Source organism: Artemia sp. Qi Xiang Cuo, chromosome 5 (assembly GCF_049724085.1).
Source record: "Artemia sp. Qi Xiang Cuo chromosome 5, ASM4972408v1, whole genome shotgun sequence".
NCBI classification, from domain to species: Eukaryota; Metazoa; Arthropoda; class Branchiopoda; order Anostraca; family Artemiidae; genus Artemia; species Artemia sp. Qi Xiang Cuo.
Genome location: NC_142798.1, coordinates 19,257,046 through 19,281,393, shown reverse-complemented (window position 1 = coordinate 19,281,393; position 24,348 = coordinate 19,257,046). Strand labels below are relative to the sequence as shown.

Here is a 24,348-nt window from a genome sequence, read left to right as displayed (position 1 = left end):
GAAATGAAAATTTTGTTAATAAATGAAAATTGTGGTAATAAATAATCTTTTTTTTTTAATCTGGCCTAAAATCAAGGCGTTAATTAATTTGGTGCTATTCAAGATTTAGTCATGGGCGCGAAGTGAGGTCAGAACCACCACTAACTAGGCTATTCTTAAGGTTTGTTAGAAATCTGATAAAAAGAAAATTCCTCTGTCGCGTGTAAGTCATGTTTGTCTAGAAAATCTCAAGAACGACCTATTAGAGACAATGCATTAATATAGTGATTGAAAACTATTTTTTGCTTTATTTATGATGTATGCATAGTCACTGAAAGTCTTTCGTCACTTGGCAAATAAGAAAAAGACTTGTGAAACGAATGTAAGTCACGAAACAAATACTAAATTTCACCTAGATGTATATAAAAATGGTTTCTTTTCACAAATATAATGAAAATATAACTACTACTACTAACAACTCACCGCAGTACCAAGCCGCCTGAGGCCAACACAGCTATGCACGCTCCTCCATCCTAATCTATTCAAAGCCTCCCTTTTTACACCCTCCCGGGAAGTTCCATTTCATTTAAATCTTTCGTTGTGACATCCTTCCACCCCAGACGAGGATGACCTGATTTCCGTTTAACCCTAGACGGTTGGCCGAAAAGGACAATCTTCGGCAATCTGTCAACCTTCATCCGCACAACGTACCAATAGCCATCTCAACCTTTCTTTCATTATAGCCCTAGAAAGATGAATTGAACCAAACATTTCATGCAGCCTACTGTTTGAAATACGGTCAGTCAGCCGAGTACCCAGAACAATCCGTAGGCAATTTCTCTGGAAAGTATCTAGCAAATCTTCATCGGCTTTTCGGAACGCCCATGCTTCAGAGCCCTATTTGACCACTGTCATCACTAGCTTCAAATATTCTAATCTTGGTTTGCTGACTTATCTTCCTATTCTTCCAAACTTTTTTTGAACTGTGAAAAAACACCATCTACTACTACTACTACTAACAACTCATCGCAGCACCAAGCCGCCTGAGGCCAACACAGCCACGCACGCTCCTCCTCCACCCCAATCTATTCAAAGCCTCCCTTTTTACACCCGCCCACGAAGTTCCCATGTCCTTTAAATCTTTCTTTATGACGTCCTCCCACCCCAGACGGGGACGACCTGCTTTCCGTTTAGCCCTAGATGGTTGGTCGAAAAGAACAATCTTCGGCAATCTGTCACCCTTCATCCGCACAACATGCCCCAACCCCCTCAACCTTTCTTTCATTATAGACCTAGAAAGCGGTATTGAACCACATTTTTCGTATAGCCTATTGTTTGAAATACGGTCAGTCAGCCGGGTACCCAGAACAATCCTTAAGCAATTTCTCTGGAAAACATCTAGCAAATCTTCATGCACTTTTCGGAGCGTCCATACTTCAGAGCCATATTTGACCACTGTCATCACTGTAGCTTCGAATATTCTAATCTTTGTTTGCAGACTTATCTTCCTAGTCGTCCAGACTTTTTTTAACTGTGAAAAAACACCCTGAGCCTTGGCTATTCTATTTTTAACATCTTCACTGCTCCCACCATCTTTACTAATAATACTACCAAGATAAGTGAAGCTACCCATGTGAGCAATCTATTCATAACCGAACACCACCTTTTCATCGTTACTTATTCCTAGCCTTAGTGACTTAGTCTTCCTAACATTAATTTTCAAACCAATACTAGCACCCTGAACTCGCAAAACCTCTAAAACTTCATTCATTTTGCTCAAACTATCATCTAGGATGCTTAAATCATCAGCATAATCTAAGTCCAGGAGACTTTTTCCTCCCCATTTGATTCCGTGGTCTCCTATTGCCTTCCCTGTGTTCCTTAAGAAAAAGTCCATCAGAATAATCCATATAAAGGGGGATAGAAAACAATCCTGCTTAACTTCTGATTTAATAAAAAACCAGCTGCTAACCTCATTTCCCACCTTAACTGTAGCAGTGTTATTCTCGTACACAGCACTAATCACTTTAATGTATTTGTCTGGTATACCATACAAGGATAAAACCTTTACTAAAGCTCCTCTATCAACAGAATCGAACGCTTGCTCATAATCTATAAAACTGAGGACCAAAGGTGTTTGAAAACTTAGGTAATTCTCAATTATTAACCTAAGAGTGAAAATTTGGTCAACACATCCTCTACTTTTTCTAAAACCGCACTGCTCTTCTCTTAAAACTTTGTCTACGGCATCTCTCAGTCTAAAAAGTATCATATTACTGAGCAATTTGCTACCTACAGAGACCAGACTAATGCCGCGATAATTACCACACTCACTTTTATCACCTTTCTTATAAAGTGGCTTAATTAAGGTTTTCCTAAAATCGTTAGGTACTTCCCCTTTTTCAAAATTCATATTCATAATCTTCAATAACTTATTTCTAACCTCAGAGCCACCATATTTAAGAAACTCATTTACTACCCTATCAGTACCTGGAGCCTTATTATTCTTTAATCCTTTTAGTACTGTTGCTAATTCCTTCTCACAAAACAAATCTTCCTTCACATCCAAGGTATCACAAACTTTTTCATTTTCCTCTATATTTTTTCCTGCAACTCTATCTCGGTTAAGCAAATTCTCAAAATTTTCGGCCCATCTCGCTTTAGCTTTTGCCTTATCGCTAATTGCCACCCCATTCCTATCTTTAACTGGGACAAGTCCGGACTGACTACTACCTCTCAATTTGTTAACGTGCCAGTACACCATCAGCCTTGGCTATTCTACTTTTAACATCTTCACTGCTCTCACCGTCTTTACTAATAATACTACCAAGGTAAGTGAAGCTGCCCACCTGATCAACCTTTTCGTTTCCCAATGTCACCTTCTCATCTTCGCTTATTCCTAGCCCTAGTGACTTAGTCTTCTTAATATTAATTTTCAAACCTATTTTAGCACCCTCAACTCGCAAAACCTCTAAAAGTTCATTCATTTTGCTCACATTTTCATCTAGGATACTTAAATCATTAGCATAATCTAAGTCCAGGAGAGTGTTTACTCCCCGTTAGATTCCGTGGTCTCCCATTGCATTTCCTGTGCTCCTTAAGACAAAGTCCATCAAAATAATCCATGTAAAGGGGAATAGAACACAAACCTACTTAACTCCAGATTTGATACAAAACCGGCTGCTGACCTCATTTCCTGCCTTAACCGCAGCAGTGTTATTCTCGTACATAGCACTAATTACTTTAATGTATTTGTCTATTATACCATACAAGGATAAGACCTTTGCTAAAGCTCTAGGGCTATTCAGAAAGTAGGGAACGTTTTGTTATAAAACAAAAACTAGGTACAAGAAAAATATTTTATTATATACATCTGAAAGAGTGACTAAAATGCTTCTTTTTTACATAGTCACCAAACAAATTAAGGCACTTATCTTAGTGGTGGACAGGCTTCGAAATTTCTTCATCATAGAAATCCGCCGCTTGCGATCTCAGCCACTCAGTGACGCACGCTCGGAGCTCGTCGTCGTCATCAAAACGCTGTGTCGCTAGCCAGTTCTTCATCTTCGGGAAAAAGTGAAAATCATTCGGACTGTAGGGTGGATGTGGGAAAATCTCCCATTTGAATGAGTCCCACGAATCCTCTCATCAACTTTGGCGAGAAGATCGTCTGTCACAATGCTCGGGCGTCCACTCGTCTCTTCATCATGCACGTTTGTTCCGCCATTTTTAAACCGGATACACCATTTTCGCACTGAAATTTCATTCATTACTTCGTTGCCATACATTTCGCACAGTTGCCGATGAATTTCTATCGTTTTATTGCTAACAAAAACCGTATTATTGACTGCACTTCACAACTGGCGGGATTTGCAATTGCAGCGCACATTTTAAATTGAGATATTGGGAAAACGGGCAGTGCAAAGATGTTCTTGTTCTCAAGGCTGGATGCTGACTAAAGCTACGAGCACGCGTGTACCAAAACATACATGATCGCCACGTGTCTAGCGGCGTCTGATAGAAACGTTCCCTAGTTTTTGAATAGCCCTCGTATCAACAGAATCGAACGCTGGCTCATAATCTATAAAACTGAGGACTAAAGGTGTTTGACAAATAAGGCACTTCTCAATTATTAATCTAAGAGTGAAACTTTGGTCGACACATCCTTTACATTTTCTAAAACCGCACTGTTGTTCTCTTAGAACTTTATCTACATCATCTCTCAGTCTAAAAAGGATCATCTTACTAAGTAATTTGCTACCTACAGAGACCAGACTAATGCCTCGATAACTACCACACTCAGTCTTATCAACTTTCTTATACAGCGGCTTAATTAAGGTTTTCCTAAAATCGTTAAGTACTTCCCCTTTTTCAAAATTTATATTCATAATCTTCAGTTGCTTATTTCTAATCTCAAAACCACCATATTTAAGAAAATCATTTACCACACTGTCAGTGCCTGGAGCCTTATTATTTTTTAATCCTTTTAGTATTGTCGCTAAGTCTTCCTTACAAAACAAATCTTCCTTTACATCCAAGGTATCACATGAAAATATATTACATCCAATGAAATCAATCAAATGAAATCATCCAAGGTATTATATCCAATGAAAATATAAAATCATTTTTTATTCGTTAATCAACTATGTAATTAAACTTATTAATTTAACGAATTGTTTGTTTTGGTAAAATTGTAGTTTAAGGTTTTTGGATTGTAGAAAGTAGTGGACTTGGGGGAATAGAATTCCCAAAAATGGATCTAGGGCCTTGATGATCTCAAGAGAAGGTGTTTTGAAATACCTACCCCCACTCCTCTCCCTCTTCAAAGGGCGTTGACCTTTGGTGACCTTTTGTAATTTCTTCGTTATTATAGTGAACCCTTCCAAAATAAATCTTTTGCTCAAATAAGGCACAAGAAAGGTATTTTAAACCTCACATCTTCTGTTAATCCCAGATTATAAGACTTTCAAGATCTGTAAAATCATTTCTTAAATTTATGAAAAATTCCTTGATATGGCTTGAAATTCTACTGAAATAACGGAATTGCTTTTTCAGAAGCTAAAGCCAATGAAAAAGAGATTGAAAACTCAAAATTATGAGAACATTTTTTTGTCAGAAGTCAGATAGGCATAGACTTATGTATGTAATATTCTAAGCCCTAGAAATAAGAAAAGGGTAGATGCAGTTGCTTAGCAGTACCTTCTCATGGTATATTTTTGGCACTGGATTCATTCCTGAAAGTTTCATTCACGTAACTCTGCTTTCCAAGACAGTAAGAAGCCCCTTCAATTGAATTTTACCTTTGTTTTCCTTATAGTATTTATTCATTTTTAGATAGTTGAACATTTCCTGATAGACTATAGTCTGGAGCATAAATGGAACGAAAAGGACGAAAAGTACCTCACTGTTGAATTCTATTGTCCGATTACGCTTATGGATGAAATTGTCGATACATTCGACCAGGCAGGCATTGGCATAAAATATAATTCCTCCTATAGGTATGTACCTTGTAACCTCATTTTAAATGTCATCTTTGTGATGTCATCAGTCGCTTGGTTTCCTTCTGCTTTTTTTCGTTCCCTTTTTTTTTTAATTTTATTTCTTAAATGTGTTAACCTATGCGCTTGTTTTGTATGCAGTAGAAAATGTAATTTGTTGATAATTACCATGAAGTTTCTATTTGTTAATACGTAGACCTATAGCTAATATTAAGTAATTCAGGGTTAGCGGAAATGTCATATTAGTTTTCCTTGTAGACAGAAGACGCACAGTAATCTACAAAAACTAAGGGAAAAAAAAGAAAATGGCTGAAGAAGCTCAACTGCATTCTTTACCATGATCCATTAAGATATATATATATATATATATATATATATATATATATATATATATTATATATATATATATATATATATATATATATATATATATATATATATATATATATATATATGTATATGTATATATATATATATATATATATATATATATATATATATATATATATATATATATATATATATATATATTGGGAGGGAGGGGGTTCATTGCCAAAAATGTTTGTAGAGAGACTATGAAAATTGTAAACATAATGCCTGTTTTTCTCTAAAAATGGGGAAAAAAAAATCCAACCATCCACCCTAAAAAAATTTTTAGTCTCTTTCACTCAACGACATCCAACACTTCCAAGAACATTTTTCATATTATGTTTGGCATTGACAAACTCAATGATATTATCAGACAGGTTTGGTATCTCCATAGTTAGTGATATTATCTGACAATTTTCGACTGTATTATACGGGTTTATTTGACGAAAGACAAAAAATCAGCTGAAAAATGTTGACATACAATGTTTAATTAAATTATAATTTATAGTAATCAAAGCTGTTACATTTTCATCACTTTGAATGCAATTTTATCAGTAGTCGACTTCTAGGATAATTTCACTAAAAATGGAAAAAAAAATCCAACCATCCACCCTAAAAAAACTTTTAGTCGCTTTTTCACTCAACGACATCCAACACTTCTAAGAACATTTTTAATATTATGTTTGGCATTGACAAACTCAATGATATTATCAGACAGGTTTGGTATCTCCATAGTTAGTGATATTATCTGGCAATTTTAGACTGTATTATACGGGTTTATTTGACGAAAGACAAAAAATCAGCTGAAAAAAAGTTATAATTTATAGTAATCAAAGCTGTGACATTTTCATCAGTTTGAATGCAATTTGATCAGTAGTCGACTTCTAGGATAATTTATTTAAAGTCAGCTCAAATAAACATTATATAAACTGTTTTTCCCTACGTTATTTGATTGGCACTTCAGATCCTGGAACGTTGAGACGATTTTTGTAAGGACAAAAATGTAACATTTTTGTGACACCGTACAGTCTCAAGTTCAATTCATCTTTGTAATTGAAATTCCTTGAAACTATGATATTCCAATCCAATGTAAAATTATTTCATCCGTCTTCTGTATTCCCGTCCTATAGCATCAGTGCTGACTTTCGACATAAATATACAGTTTGAAGATGCTTAACTTTGAGCATAATCTGCGAAGGAGTGTTAAAATCATTTAGTTTACTATCTACTACTACTGCTAACAACTCGCTGCAACACCAAGCCACCTTAGACCAAGACAGCTACGCATGCTCCTTTTCCATTCCAGTATGTTTAAAGCCTCCCTCTTTACATCCTCCCAAGAAGTTCCAATTTCCCTTAAATCGTCCTTACGACCTCCTCCCACCCCACTTGAGGGCGAACTGGTTTTTGTTTGGCCCTAGATGGTTGAACAAAAAGAACGATCTTTGCCAATCTGTCATCCTTTATCCGTAGAAAGTTTCCTAGCCATCTCAACCTTTGTTTCATAATAGCCCTAGAAAGCGGGATAGAACCGTATCTTTCGTACGGCATACTGTTTCAAATACGGCAGTCAGGCGGGTACCCAAAAGAAAAAACCAGTCTATGCCTTGGCTATTCTACTTTTAACATCTTCACTGCATCCATCATCTTTACTATTTTTACTACCTATGTAAGTGGTCGATCGATAATATGTTCGAATTCCCGTTATTAAGCATCACTTCATCACATTCACATATTCCCAGTCTTATCGACTTAATTTTCTTAACTTTTCTTTCAAACGTATTCTTGCAAACTGGAATCCGCTGTAGACTGTAGCGTCTTCTTTTTCCAAACATGACACACATTTGATACCGCGCGTACTGACCCTGGGAATATACATCAGAACCTTAGTTTAGTTGCTAGAGGTCGGACAAAAAAAAAAACAGGTTTTCCATAGGCTTCTCGTGATGTGTACATCGGAATCGCGCGTGCGCGAAGGGGGAGTATGAATCTTGTGTGGTTTTAAATATGTCACTTATTTTTAATGGAGAGTATATCCTTTGTCGATACTGGAATCATACTGTATATTCTGTCTACTGTGATGGAATCTAAAAACCTCAAAAATTATTCATTTTGCTAACATTTTAATCTAGAACAATCAAGTCATAAGCATAATCTAAATTTAGGAGAATTTTATTTTCCCCTATGGTTCCATGCTTTCTCATAGCCTTTTCCGCCAGTGTAGGAAATGAGTTTTTTAAATATGGTGGTTGTAAAGTTAGAGATAAATTACTGAAGATTATAAATATGATTCATGAAGAAGGGGAAGTACCCGGCGATTTTAGGAAAACTCTAATTAAACCCTTCTATAAGAAAGGTGGTGAGATTGAGTGTGGTAATTATGTAGGCATTAGCTTGCTTTGTGTAGGAAACAAATTACTTAGTAAATGATACATTTTAGAATTTGAGATGCTGCAGATAAAGTCTCAGGAGAAGAACAGTGGTTTTTTTTGAAGGGGTGAGGATGCATCGACCCGACTTTCACTCTTAGATAATCAGCAGACCCTTTAGTCTCAGTTTTATAGATTATGAGCAAGCGTTTGGTTCATCCGATAGAAGAACTTTAGCGAAGGTTCTATCCTTGTTTGAAATTAAATAAAAAAAGCAACAAGTTTATTTCACCTGAAAGTAAGGAGCAACATTAAAACTTAAAACGAACAGAAATTATTACGTATATGAGGGGGTTCGTTCCCTCGTCAATACCTCGCTCTTTACGCTGAGTTCTAATTTTGTTCCAACTCCTTAAGAATGACCCCTGAATTACAAAGACCGTTTAATTAGAATAAATAGCTCTTTTGAAAGTACTAAAGAAACTTTAGCGCAAAGAGTGAGGTATTGGTGAGGGGGCAAACCCCCTCATATACGTAATAATTTCTGTTCGTTATAAGTTTTATTGTTGCTCCTTACTTTCAGTTGAAAAAACATGTTTTTTTATTTAATTTCTGATCGTTTTTAAATAACTCTGAGAAATTCGGCAACCCTTCATAGAAAATTCCCTCCCCCATGACAAATTTCACTATGGAAAGATCTTCCCACTTAAACCCCTCCCCCCGCCCAGAAAGAAATTCCCCCTGAAAACGTCTGTATATTTCCCAATAACCAATACTACATGTAAACAATGGGCAAAGTTCATAACTTGCAGCCCTTCCCCCAGGGACTTTGGGGGATAAGTCATCCTTATAGACATAATTATTAGATTTTTCGGCTATGCTGAACAAAAAGACTTGTAACTTTTGATGGGTAAGTTTAAACTTGATGAAACTTGTATATTTAAAATCACCATAAAAATCCAATTCTTTTAATATGACTATTGGTATCATAATTTCTTTTTTAGGGTTTCGGTTACTATTGATCCGAGTCGCTCCTTGATTACAGTTCGTTACCACGAACTGTTTGATACCAAATTAATACAAAGTGATTAGTGGTAAGTATAGGAATAACTTTGCTGTGGTTAAAGTAGGTGAAGAAAATTGACTTTTGTCGATTTGGCCTGAATGTCGATTGTGTCTGAATGGGCCAAAGGTTGGTTCCTTCCGATTGGCTTGGAACTTTTAGAATTTGTTGACTGGACCCAAGAAGATCTTAACGAAAATAACCAATTTGGGAAGGTAAATTTGATTGTATCAATTCGGGACATAGACAATTAATTTTTTTTGCAAATTGACTTGAAACTTAAAAAGGGCAAATGGAGGCTCAATGAACACCGCAATTTTTGAAACCGATTTGTTTGTATTGATTTCTTGCATCCAAATTTTAAATACACTAACAGTTACAACAGAACAGAACATGAACAGATTCGTGTAATAAAATGGCTGATTAAAATGTCTATATTCAACTTTGTCCACAGGATATTGTTTCGGTGGCTTCATCTCAGTAGAAGACTAAAAATTTTCAGATTTTCAATCCGTGTGATCAAAATTCCCCTCCCAATCCACCCAAAATTTTAAAGTAAAAATTTTAGTAAAATGATTGTTGCACACCACTACGGCTGATCCAGTATTTTGACTGAATATTTGAGTTTTGCCTAAAATTTCAGTCGCAATCTAAAATTTAGTTTTTAAGAGGAAAAGGTGAAAACAAGCTTGAAAATGCCTCAAATTAACTTATAAAAAACGATTCTGTCAAAAACGATCAGAGACTAATCTAATGAATTTTTTTCCAGAATTCAAGAACGCTGTATAAACCTAATACGAGCAGAGATAAAGTCATATAATAAGGCAAACTTATAATGAACGGAATTCTCCACAAATAAAAGTGCGGTGACTGGCCCCCCGAATCCTCTAAAGGCTTGAGTGTCATTTGTTTGTATTTTGTGCTTTTTTGATTAATTAGTCTATTTTTTCTCCTTTCTAATCAATAAGTATTGATTCTTGTCCTCGGGATACGATTACGAGTAATCGAGTATTATGAATGAATGAATGACTTAATTTAATCAGCTCATGCTTACAATACAATATTGCAACAAAATAATATACTCCTCAACGAAGAGCTGGGCTTGTATTCCAGAAACTTTTATAAAGTTACATTTGGTTGACCTCAACTTCGTGATGCTGGTATATATGACATTATCAAAAATTGTTTGACAATCGTGACATTTTGGGCAAAGTCCCTGAGATCCAATTGAACGCATTCACCTGAAGGGGAATTAGAAACTCTTTGTTACAACTTGGCAGTCTTCTGGTTTTGCTCAGCTTTTCCGGGAAATGTCCAATAGGCGAGACAAGTACACTTGACTTTGATATTTTTTAGATTAGACTCGAAGTGTCTTGCTTCATTTTTATTGTAGAGTTTATATCAAGCTCGTACACCGGAGGTGGGGCTTTAGGCCCTCTCTTCCCTATAGAGATCTCAAAGTTTTTATGGTTTCCATCAAGTTTGGCATTTTCCATATAGTTCCCCTTTTTGTGCGTTCTCGAAGTTGTGGCCTACATCCCCTCCCCGCACACTTACCTGCTTTGTATATTTGAACAACCAGAACTGACTGATTTTGCCGAGAAAACCATTTTATAAGATCCACCTTAGCAGGCACATACTTAAAATGAAGGGGGAGGGCTTTAGGTCTGCCTCCAAGATAAATCTCTATATTGATACGAGTTTACATTGGTTTCGTATATTTTCCATACAAATATCCATTTTTTTTTTCATTTTAAAAATGCGCCCTGCCCTCTCGAGTACGAGGTTTGTTCCCGTTCGCCAAATAAACATCGACATTAACACGTACTAACATTGATATCGTATTCTTGCCGTATTATTCAATCTTTCAGTTTTTTTTATCTTAATTATATCCCCCAGCCTCAAGTTTTATCATGAGTAGAGCGTAGTCACTACGCTGTGACCTAACCATAATTGATTAGATGTATTACATGTTACAGTATATTTTAGGGGGTGGAGAGATGCATCTGTAAATCTCGCAACTGCGAGAAGTGACAGAGGTCTTATGGCGTAATAATAATTCTCACTGCTTGAAAAGCTAATAACTCAGTTTAAGTCGATTTGATACAATTAAAGTAACTCAAATTAAATTTCAAAAATAAGCGTCTTTCTCAAAATAGTCAAACAGTCCAATAAATAAGCCTCTGGAGAAAACACGACCCATACAGTGCCAGGTACAAAGTTAATTAAAAATGTAAATTACCAATTGTTGACCAATGTGTTTATAATAGAAAAGAGGCTAGAATGTTTGACTTTGGCTGTCGAATCAACTTGAAACTTTCAAAGATCGTTTCTCGAGACCTCAAATGGACGTTTGGGGGGGGGGGGTAGGGGAGACGAGAGTGCAACCAGAAATTAGTAACTAAAAAGATCTACCCACACTGGTGTCAATGGGGGGGGGGGTGCACTTGCCCCAAACCAAATTTTTTTAACCTCCCTAGATTTTGGAAAACACCGTTTAGTATTTCTATTGGAAAATGGCATTTTTGGGATTTTAACTAAAAAAAATATAAATAAATAAACAACAAAATTACCCCCATCTAAACTAAAAAAAAAATGCATTTTGCCCCCCCCCCCCTTAATTTACGAGAATTGACGCAACTGCTTACCCATTCTTTTTGCATTATATTGCTCAGTCCTATATATCATCTAGAATTACCCCCCCCCCCTCATACACACATTTATAACGTTATCGCGATTGTCTGCTGAATCTTTTTCCAAACTTCCTAATTGTGAAAAAAAATCGGTTTGTTTTAAATATTTTATTCCCTTTTTAAGAAATATCGGTTATTTTTGATAGCTAATTTTCTTTCTAGAATTGTTCCATGTTTATTCTATGAGTCAACACAAGTACCTGCATGTTTAGAGGCTGTCGACAGGAAAACGTAAGTATTCTCTTGTAGACTTTAATTATTTCTGGTACTTATTTCCTTTCCCTTCTGTGATTAGATAGAGGAAAGCAAGGAAATTTGGTGCAAAAGTGTTAGAACAAACACAGACAGGTTTATTTGATTAAAAGGTCTATTTTTTTATTACATTGTAGGGATGGTTGAACATGTTCAGTGTAATTACAAACTATTAAAGATATGGCAGGTTGTAATTTAATGTCACCCGACAAATTATGCCGAATATTTGACTCATTTGTTTCGTTTTTATTAGCCACTGTGTCCAAACAATGCTGAACTCATTTCTTGAACATCTGGTTATATTTTTTAATTTACTGAAAAAGCTAATTTACGTAAAATTTGCTTTAATTTACTTAGAAAAAAGGTGTTGGAAACCCGAGGCTTGAGAATCTAGAAGCGGCCCGAACATCGGGCTCGAACCACTAAAATTCCGTTTAAGGTTCAAGCGGTCCGAACCGATAAAACCTGTGTTATAAATTTTAACTTAAAAGATGCGAGCTGAGTTTAAAGCTAGAGTAAGCATAGACGATCTTAACTGAGCGCATCTCATTTTCTCTCTTTTTTCTCATTTTCTCTCTTTTTCTCATTTTCTCTCTTTTTCTCAGCAAATAAAACAGTGCCGAATATCTAAGCTCTATTCAGAGTAACCGTATGTATTAGTAATTTGTCAATTTTTAAGGTACGAACTGTATTATTTTGATGTAACCACCAGAAAAATCTTATAAGCTTTTGTTGCTTTTTGGGTCTTACTAATTTTTCTCTCTAATGTGAATATAAAGGGTCACGTTAGGCCTGAAAAATTGGCACAAATAAGATTTGAGCAAGCACAGAAAATCTTAATTGAATGCATCTCATTTTTGCTTTCAACACATATTAGGGATGGCCAAATAAGCATAACGCAAAAGAATACAGATGTGGTAACTGACAGTTAGATGGGGCACCCAACATTATTATGCTGAATATCCGAGTCATTTGCTTGGAGCTCCTACAACTGTGTGAACGTTATAACTGTTGTGAAGGTTATGCGTGTTACGTTGCGAAAGCTAGACGTTGTGAACGTTATAACTGTGTGAATTTTATATCTATGAATGCATACCCGTTAGTAATTCTTGCACTATAACAGTGGTTCCAAACCTGAGCTACGCATACCCATAGGAGGTACGTAAAGCCTATGTGTGTGTGGGGGGGGGGAGGAGGGTACGCGAGATATATAATTAATGGCGGAATCGATATCTGGGCTGTTGGCATTGATCATCTACACAGCGTAATTGATGTTTTTTGATGGAGTCTCATTCACGTTTGATGAATGACTGTCAGAAACCATTGTACGTTATACGTGGAAACATTTTATCAAATGGATGTATGAAACTTCTATGTGAACTTCTCTGTAAACAAAAAGACTAAATTTTTTTCCAAAGACTATCAAAAGACCCCAACATCACTTTCATTTTTTTTTTATCTGCTAACAAGGATTATGAAAATGCAGCGGAAGCATCATACAGAATCAGTTATCATATTGGCAAACATGGTAAAAACTATGCAGTTGCTGAAAGTTTGACTTGTGATTGCATTAAAGGTTCTATCAAATGAATGTTGGGTGAAGAACATGCAACAAAGATGGGGAAATCCGTTTATCAGACATTGCAATTTCTAGGAGAATTAGGGATGTGACAGATGACACTGAATCTACGCTAGCAAAAATATTGAAGCAAAGCCCGTTCTTTATCGTTCAAGTGGATGAAAACACTGATGTTTCGAGTTTATTAGTTTTGCTCGTCATTGCAAGCTATTTGAATAACAATGTCCTTGAGAAACACCTATTGCTTTGTTATCCTCTCTCTGAAAGATGTACTAGTAACGACATATTTAATGCAATTGAAATTTATTTCAACCAACATGAAATTGGGTGGGATTATTGTTGTGATGTTTCTGCTGATGGTGGTAAATCAATGTTACAAAGTTTTGAGGGGTCAGATGAAAGACGTAGCTCCACCTGTCTCCTGAAGCTATTGCGCTATTCATAGACAAAGCCTAATTTTTAAACCTCTTCCTTATTCACTGAAAGAAATTCTTGACCAAGCAGTCAAAGTTGGGAATTGTATTAAGCGAAAAACAACAAAATCAAGATTATTTAAATAGTTATGTAAAAAAAAACATGGATTGCCTACATGTAACATTGCTTTTTCGTACAAAAGTGCGATGATTATCTCGAGGAAAAGTGCTGATAAGATTGTTGGAATAGAGAAATGAAGCACAAGTCTTTTTCGAGGATCAAGCTTTTCGGTCGGATTCCAAGTCCCGTGATTGTAACTGGCTTCAGCAGCTTGCGTGCATAAATGACATTTTTTTCCAAAAATTATTAAAGTTAATTTGAAATAAAGGAACAGTTCCATAAACATTTTCAAGGTATCTGACAAGATAGAGTTCCTGACAAAGAAATTAAAATTTTGGGATTCCTGCCTCATTAAGAACCAGTGTGAAGTTTCGGGGATACTTCATTGTTTCCTGATGGAGAACAGTCTCAAAATACCAGAGGAAGTAAAATGCGATATTATATCACACTTAAAATCCCTTTAAATTCTATTCAAAATATATCCGGAGCGAAATATTGAAGAGGACAGGGTTTCAAACCCCTTTGGTCAAACCTTTCTTGAGCAAAACCAACTTGTCAATCTCAATCTCAGGCTGTAAATTAAGATTTTCAACAGATTCTTCTCTGCATTCAAAGTTTAAACAAGTTTAAACAAGCGAATCTTACCTAGTTCGGGGCACGAGCAAGAGAAGAATATAAAGGCCTTGGTGCTAAAGCCCTGAATTGCCTGTTGCCTTTCCAAAGGTCAGTACTTGTTGAAAGGGCATTTTCGTCTCATGCATTTGTCAAGAAGAAACATAGAAATAAACTTGATGCAGCTTAAAATTTTAGGGTCTATCTTCCATCGTTTGGTCCAGATCTTAAAAAGCTCAGCTCGAATATCAAAGCTCAACGATCTTATTGAAATGTATTGAATTTTCTGTTCATAAATGTTCATGATAGATTGAAAAAACAATTCAAAATGCTCTGTTTCTTTGAAATTATGTATACAAAAATGTATCCAAGTTATATTTAGTTTTATTTTCTGACTTATAGGAATAACTTACAAAATGGTTTTGTCTTTATTGTTGTTGAAGAAAGAATTCAAATTAGATCTTATATTGTTTTCTGACATTATGAAAAAACTCAGTTTTCATATATGTTTTATGTTTAATTTATGTCTTGAAAGCTCAGTATTTACTAAAATTGGGAATAGTACTACGTGGGAGAGGGTACTCCATCATGAAAGTATTTTTTAAGGGTTATGGGATTTGAAAAGGTTGGGAAAATTTTTAGCCAAGAGAATTTTGAGTATTAGAGTCAATCCATCCATCATGATGGATTGGCAATATAAAGCCAATCTATCATTGAAAGTATAGTATAAACTACAACTTGTCAAGTTCGTTTTGACTGCTGCATAAATTTGCTTTCCAAGCATTGCAACATTCTGGCAAAGCGCCAGAATCAGTCCCATTGCTTTCCATTGAGAGTCAGGATCAGGTATAAACCAACAGGTTTTGAAGCTGATTTACGAAACTGGCCGTAGAGGCCATCAGTGACACTCTCACATCAGTTTGGGTGAGTCCTGCTTATTTCCTGATGATTTTCAATAAGAGCGAATTTTCTAGAATTTGAAACTTTAGAGCATGTAATTACATGAAGTTCTTTCGTTGATTCGTTTAAACATACAATTTATCATGTTATACGAATTAGCGAGGAAAGTAATACAACAAGTGATGATGCTGAGGAAACTGAAGACTAAGAATTAATCTGTGTGGCAAGTGTCGTAAGTGTGGCAACCCTGAAGTGAAAGATGATAGATACTGCCCTAAAGGCTCGAAACCAGACATTTCTTCTTTTGCTTTTATATTAATGAAGCGAATGAGCTAAGATGTCGGATCGCCAAACACATATTAATGGTGAGAATGTTGCTTAAGGCTTGCCAGCTACAATTTTTAAATAAGAACTATAGGGTATTGTAAAGTAATTCAAGTTTTTATACTTGAATGCTTGTTTTATTTCCTTTTACATTCTCTTTCATTTTTTTTCTTTATTTTGTATATGCAGAAGACTAAATTTGAGTTCAGACATCAAGAGATCGATTTGTCCTCACAACATTCTTCAGCCTAGCCAGTTGAATCTTTCTATTATTTAATTATTAATTTTAGGCTATCCCTAAAATAGCACTAAGGGTGCGAAACTGTAGCCTTGGGATAAGACCATAATGCTTTTTTTTAATATAGGGAAAATTAGCCCCCCACTTGCTGCGGGGATCGATTCCTCGGCACCGTGTTGCCAAGTAGATCAATCCACTCTGCTACCACAAAGTCATCATTTACTAAGTCACTGATAGATATATACCAGATAAGGTGGCTCTTATTCTTCTTGTCACAATTGTGGAATTACCAAAACTGCCCCTAGATTATGAAGCCTTGTGTTTGCAAGCCTAGTTGATATCGTAACTATTATCAACCATATAAGTAGGTTTTAAGGATATGATTTTTGGCCTTAAAAATGACTAATAGTATCTCCTACATATTTTGTATCGTAACAACTAATAACACTTAAAAAACAACTATTAACATATAAACATTCTGCATCGTTTGTTATGTTCTGTCAAATTTAAGCTGTCGTATATATTTTCGCTTATCAATGATGTATCCACATTGAGCTATTGATATTCGTACTGTTTATCAATGATGTTACCACATTCAGCTATTTTCTATCACTAATTTTTACAATCAAAATAAATTGCCAAGCTTAAGACATTGCCACAATGAGCCAAATTACACATTGCTTTCATGGGAAAAATGACATTAAGTTTAAAAGATAGGTCACATTTTGACCCGGGCGATGTGGGGTTGGAAAATTCCAATACGAGAATTTGAAAAACACTTCTTATAAAAATTTGTAAGGTGATCCTTATGATTTATCGACAGGCTTGTGAAGATTAAGACTAGTATTCATCATTGTCAATCCGTTCATGGTAAAGTAAAAAATAACCTTTGTTAATAGAAACCGAAACTGTAAAAATGAAAGTTCGATTGCACTATAAATAAAATTTTAATTTTTAATGTTGATCCCAAATATGTAATATATATTAAGTCTAAAGTTGCCCACCAAAAGTTTATAGGGTAAAACAGTTTGTATAATTTTAGGTGAAGGGGGAAACGATCCCAAAAAGGAGGGTAATTTTCCAAAAAATTCTACCACTAAATTGCAAACGCCCTAGAACCGTATTACTAAGCTGTCAAGGCCCTGCATTCAAACATACGCAATTCTGTAGTTTTCCCGGGAAGGACAAATGGATGCGTTTTTAGTTTCTACAATGCTGCCATGTTGAATCATTAGTCTCTGGATATTGAAAGAGATTGTATCCGAACAGAAATTTAAGTTTGTGGTTCTTGTTATAAATAACAAAAGAGGTAGGGCCACAGAAAACTGCCAATATCTGTCATTTTGGCCCAATTGGGCCGAAATGCCATCAAGCAAAAGTTATGATATTTAGAATTTGCTTACGACTTTTGAAAAACTATATAAATAACCTTCCAGTTTCAGAGGCATTGCTGTCTCTTGGTGGTGTGTTCACCCCTAATCACTTTAAAATTCAATTCAATGTACTGTTGTTAAACTCTGTTCTTATTGTAATATTCAGTTACAATTTAGCATAAAAAGTGCGGGCTTTTGGAGAGGGGGAGCAGTCGTCCTCATGTTTAGGGTATTTTCTGTTTGTTCAATTTTTGTAGTCGCTCTTTACTTTCATTTAAGAATAAACTTTTTATATTTTTAATTGAAAAAGCTAATAGACTTCATCCTTTTTACATACGGTAGTATCTTCAATGGCTTTTGATTTCTTATCAAGTAAAAAGCCAAACCATCTGTAATACTATATCGTATATCAGGTTTAACACTGTATTGTATGTTTTGAAGTGTATCAATAGTGATTTGTCAGTATGATTTTACTTTATTTTTACTTTTATTGTGGTTTTTACTTTCTTGGTATAATAATTTACTTTCTTTACTTTTTTACTTTCTTGGTATACTGTTTTCAAGCTTCCGTTTTTGCAGTAAAATATTACAAAATGTTTCTTCATTGAAGATCTTGATATCGGTAGCATGTTATTGTTCATACTCCCTCACTAAACCTTATCCTTTTTAATCTTATCACATTTTACTTAGAAAACAAGAGAGTGAACCATCAGATTTTTTGAAGACATTGAAATCACGTTTTGCTGTGCAACAAGTTGTTGACGGTTCTCGAATGGCGGGGACTATCAACTTCGACTATTCAGTTTTTCTTCTCTGTGCAGGTCTTCTAGCAGCAACGGGTCTTGTGGAAAATAGCTCAGTTATTCTTGTAGCCAGTATGCTTGTGTCTCCTATAATGGTAAGAAATACTTTGTTGGTTATCAATAGCATATGCAGGCAGTTTCTGGGAGGGAGGTTATGGAGGGTTTGTCGTCAGCACCATTTGACTTTACTCAACTGTTAGAAAACTTTGCCAGATTTTTAGCCTCCTTGGAACCAAGAAAGTAATTCAGAATTAAAATAAATCGATAAGATTTTCAACGGAAGAAAAAAAAATCTGGAAATTTGACTAAAGGAAGTCCTGATTTAAAGCGGACAGCCTGAGCGGAGTGACTGTGAACTCAAGGCCTGAAGGCCTAAGTGAGTGGAGGGAGCCAGGAAAAAGCCGGCGAAGCTAGTTTTTTGGCTATTATGTTATGAAGCTAATATCATGATACAAAATATATGCCAAGGAGTGTCACGTATGGGGGAGGGTGGGCGACATCCCAATATTTCTACCGAGTCGGTAAAAAAAATTTAGTCAGTAAGATAGTGGCGCAAAGTGCCGATATTTTACTTCCTCAATTTCTTTTATTTTTTGAGGAATGACCAAATTTATTCAATTTCAATTCGTCCGTCGGGAGTAATTAGCTAAAGAAAACATGAATAATTTTAAAGAAAGGCGGAAAACATCCCCGTATGTGATGATAATAAAAGATATACCATCAAATTCAACATGTTTGAGATGTCTAGAGAGGTGGTTTCAAGTTTGAATGGTTCAAATGCTTTTAAAAGTAATCTGAAAAATATACCACATGCATTTAGAAACTGGCTATACGTTTTGTTTTAGAATTCTTTAATGAAAGCACAAATCAATACTCCGATAAAAGAGTGGGGGATTGAGAGGAGCGGTGTGGTATCCTCGTCATAAAAAAGATAATTTCCGCTAGTTTTGAGTTTTTATGTCCATTTTACTTAGATTTGAAAAGCTTGTTCCATCTTGGAAGCCATTTATTTTTCATTAATCAATTCTAATTTTCTGTATATTTGATTAGGGACGAATGCCTCATCGTCTGGAAGTATGATATGTGGCTACATAAATATATTAACAGTTTTAACTATATTAATAGAGGCTAGATAAAAAAGGGGCTTCATGATTTGACGGGGGCCCTCAAGATAACCAGTCCAAGCTTCAACGCATCTCAATTATCTCAGTGTTTTTGAAAAGCCTATGAAGAACCAACTTTACTCTTTTCTCGAAGCGAAGGGATTCCTAAACCAACGGCAGTTCGAATTCAGACCATGACATAGAACAGAAGATGCGCTGACGTCACTGAGCTTATTTGTGAACAAAGCACTTGACCTGGGACTCGTGCCAGCTGCTATCTTGCTTAACATTAAAAATGCGGTTGACTGTATGGATCATCGAATTTTACTAAGTAAATTAAATTACATCGGAGCTGGAGGAAAGGCATTGGAATGTTTCCAGTCTTAAAAATTGGTGTATTTACATAGGAGAAGATCCGTTGAACGATATCGTGGTTAACTTCGGAGTGCCGCAGGGATTGATCCTAGGTCCACTGTTGTTTTTAGTTAACGTGAATGACCTAAGTATGTCCTAAACCCAAAATTCAGGACTTCAAGGTGCTGCAAACTATGCTGTGGTGAAGACACTTCCAATGATGACAGTGACTCTGATGAACTGGTGACATTCGCAGATGACACTACAATGACCTGCTGTGATCCTAGAATGTCAGCATTCCAGAGTATACTCAAGTCACCTTGGAGGAAACTTACATATAGATGGATGTAAATCGCCCGGTAATTAATGTTGACAAATCGCGTGTTCTCTTCTTTTCGACGATCGGAACTGTTCATCCATAAATAACTGGAATTACTACTTCTAGACGAACGATTAGGCGACCAGAACTGGTTTTGTCAGGGATCTAGGTGTACTTCTGGACGAAAACCTCTCCTTTTTACACCACATCCAGGCTGTGGATTTGAAGCTCTCTCGCAATCTTGGCACTATCATGAAACTGAAACACAATTCAACAATAAAAACCTTCGTCACAACGGACTTCTGAAACCTCATCTTCAATATTGTGCAACGATTTGGCAGTCAATCCACCCCGTCAGTGGGTTAGTTTTCTTTACATTTCCATTTAAGGATTACATAAAATTAAAAATTTTGCTGTTTGATGATAAAAGAATTGATGTTTTTTATTGCTTATTTTTTTCTCATTGTCATTATTTTTTATTATTCACCTTTGTGACTCCATTCAGTTAAAAATCCAATCTGGCTAGCGTAAGGGCGTAGGACTATTTAGGATTTTGTTTGGGGGCATTTTTCATTGGGGGGGGGGGTACAGAAAACGTATCAAACAAATAAAAGAAAAACAGAGATAAACAGATATACTATAAACAGAGATACAGATATTTGCTTAAGCCCAATTTATAATAACTTAATATTAAAAGATTCAATCAACATTTTCCTTAGTCTAATTTAAGACAACCTGTCCGCATATCTAATGAAAATCGAGGTTGCAGGCAGGCAAAATCTATTGCTAAGCAAAGAATATTTGTCCAATCCAATAGGTGAATTGTCCTTCATTTATTCTGGCTGGTTTTTTGATTCAGTGTCTTTTCTCTTCTTGTAGAGTTCACTTCAAAAGGTTAAAAAACCACAAAGAAATGAATATAAAGACGACAAGTGGGTATCCATCCTATTTAATACAAGGAAAAGTATTCTATATGGTATTATATTCAAGAAATTCTTGGACATGGTTCAAGGTTTCTTCTGAATTAAAAAAAAGCAAAAATAAACAAACACACACTAATTGAATCAAATCAACCAAAACGACCAAGTCATGCATAATAATATTTATTCCTGTTGCTGATTAATTAACAGTTATTAAACATTTGTCGGGTCATTATTTATGTTACATGCTTTTGGAATTAGTTTTAAATGATCATTCAATAAAAAATACGTTTTTTTCAAACGAAAGTAAAGAAAATACTGAAGCTTAAACAAACAGAAATTGTTCTGTATATGAGAGAACAGCTATCACTCCTCCAAACCCTCAATTTCTATCTTAAAGTCTAAAGAGTTATTTTTAAATCAAATGCGCTCCAGTAAGCCATTTCATTCTTGAAACATTGTGATAAGTTCTTTTTAAGCCATTGCCCTTGACTGAGAGCATTCGTCTTTGAAGTACTGGAGGAATAAGTCGAGCTTTAATGTAAAGAGCGGTGGGTTTAGGGGGTACAAGCAGCCTCCTTATTTGTAGAATGATGCATGGTTTTAAATTTCAATAGCACTTTTTAAAAATTTTCTTTTTTTTTCATGCATAATTTCTGTTCGGTACTAATTAAATCCATTTTTGATGCCTTAAATACCTCCTCTCCTTATAAAAGAATCTATTAGCCTCCCTGTCTTTCTATATCTTTTGGTTCTCTAAATCTGTAAGTTTTGCCTCTGAAACTGGAAAGCTGGATACATAGCTTTTTAATATTTTTAACTATCTCATAACTTTCACTCGACTGCATTTAGGCCCTCTGAGAAGTAACATCGCTGTTTTTCGCCACAAGATGGCATTGGATGCTATTTTACTCTGGTCTGATCTCTTGCTGCCTAAAAAGCGCGCTTGAACTTTCTATTTCACGTTTAAATGATCCCTTCCCAGATATATCAGAACTACTGGTTTGATACGACAAATAGATAAAAAATATGTGACCGCGATCAACCCTCTCAAAGAAATACATCTTTCGAAATTTCGTGGATAGGGGCTTGAAACCTCTTTAACAGGGTCGTTTTTTGTGATGAATTCCATGGTGTAATTTCCATCAATTTCAGCCTCCTTCATGGGGTTGTATGCCCTTTCTTTTAAAGTTCGGCAAGTTTTCTCAGGCTCGTTATTTTTTGAGTAATTTTCAACTGAATGAATTGTGTAATTGTATATATTTGGACTCATTATAAAAGACGGTTTCATCATGAAACCATATGGAGTTTTATTTTGAAATCTAAAACCGCTTTTATACCACGAAAAAAATATACTGCTACTACTACTACTGCTAACAACTCACCGCAGCATCAAATCGCCTGAGGCCAACACAGCTACGCATGATCCTCCTGCATCCCAATCTATTCAAAGCCTCCCTCTTTACTCCCTCGCAGGAAATCCTATTTCCCTTATTTTTTTTACGACATCCTCCCATCCCAACCATAAACGACCTGCTTTCTGTTTATCCCTTGACGGTTAGCCAAAAGGGCCAATCTTCGGCAATCTGTCATCCTTCATCATCAGAATGTGCCTTAGCCATTTCAACCTTTCTCTCGTTATAGCCATAGAAAGCAGGATTGAACCACACTACGACGAAAACGTATTACCAAAGAAGATAGCACCATTTTTGGGTTTAGACTGGAATGGGGAGGAAATATGACTTGTACGACATGAAATTTCTTAGACCACACTATCTTTTCATTTATGATTAAAATTAAATGAAAATTATTATTATTATTATTTATTTATTACCCGTCAAAACAAAGGTACAAAAGACGGAGTATCATTAAAAAAAAAATATATATATATGAGACAAATCACAAAGACGATAAACAAAAACTCAATTATACACTGCACTGCAGGTACATAAGAAATTTTACTTTTTAAACTCCCAAGTACTGAATAAACATAAGCAATAGGAGTATCGTTGCATCAAGCCGCAATTAGTAAAAATTTAAACCAAATAATCATCAATGAATTAAAAATATACAGCAACTAGTCTAAATATGACAAGGGACGGTAAAACAATCAAACGACACTTTCGTCCACTGGTCTTGAATTCAGATCACTCTCAACAAATGGTTCATTTACTCCGATATGCATAAATATCAGAAACAAAGAAATTATTCAATCACGGATTTTTTTACTTCATTACATAAAACTAAATGCTTAAAAGAATGGGTAATGAATAAACAGTTAAATTATTAGTAACCTACGGAATATATTATCTGAAAAAAATTGACACCAAGATTGAGAATAACCAGCGTCAAATAAATTGGACTCTTACGAAAAGACACTAAAACATCATTCAATTTAAAAATTGCAAAAATTACAATGTTAACGCAATTACAGCTGACTTAATCAAGTAAGCAACCGACGATAAAATTAAACTCCCATTTCCTAGATTTGAGACAGGAAAGGCTTTCCCCATTTTTAATTAAATCTTTATTTATTTGTAACCCGACTACAACAAAAGGAAAACACAGACGGAGTATAAACGAAACAAAAAAGAACCGACGAGATTCGCTGCCGTAGCAGACGGTACCAAGGGTGGGAAGAAACTTTCTCGGTGTACCGCTTAATTTGTTCAATTATAGCAGCCGTCGGGTCCGCAATTCAAAATTTTTAATAAGGTTCGAATTTCCTGTCCACGGCAGGAGCCACAACAAGAACTTCGCATACATAAAAAATGTAGATATCACACTTCTTTTCTCTGGCTCGGGAATAATTCTCCAAAATGGGTTTAAGTGTTAGAAATGGGGATAGGATGCAGCGTTATGCAGTTGAGCCAGAATTAAACGGTTGAAAGGGATTTTAGATGAAACTACTCTACTGTAAGCAAAAGCCAGGCGTTTACGGAGATGATCAGTAAAAAGGGAGCGGATAGTTTTGAAATCCTTTCCAATTGATAAACCAAGGTAAATAATTTTTGCGACAGGGGCTACAGACAGTTCTCCCAGCCTCACAGACAAGACCTCTTCCTG

At 35.6% G+C, this 24,348-nt stretch overlaps 1 protein-coding gene across 2 annotated transcripts in view; it reads left to right on the top strand.

The window, feature by feature from the left end:
• The window catches only part of LOC148951920 (uncharacterized), a 120,174-nt gene that overhangs the window by 41,887 nt on the left and 53,939 nt on the right, over positions 1-24,348 (top strand). For both annotated transcript variants that reach the window (XM_089089396.1, XM_089089395.1), the window contains exons 3-5: positions 5,314-5,477; positions 12,134-12,202; positions 18,474-18,681. In XM_089089396.1, coding sequence (XP_088945522.1) covers positions 5,314-5,477; positions 12,134-12,202; positions 18,474-18,681 — 441 coding nt within the window. The remainder of the gene's footprint in view (positions 1-5,313; positions 5,478-12,133; positions 12,203-18,473; positions 18,682-24,348) is intronic.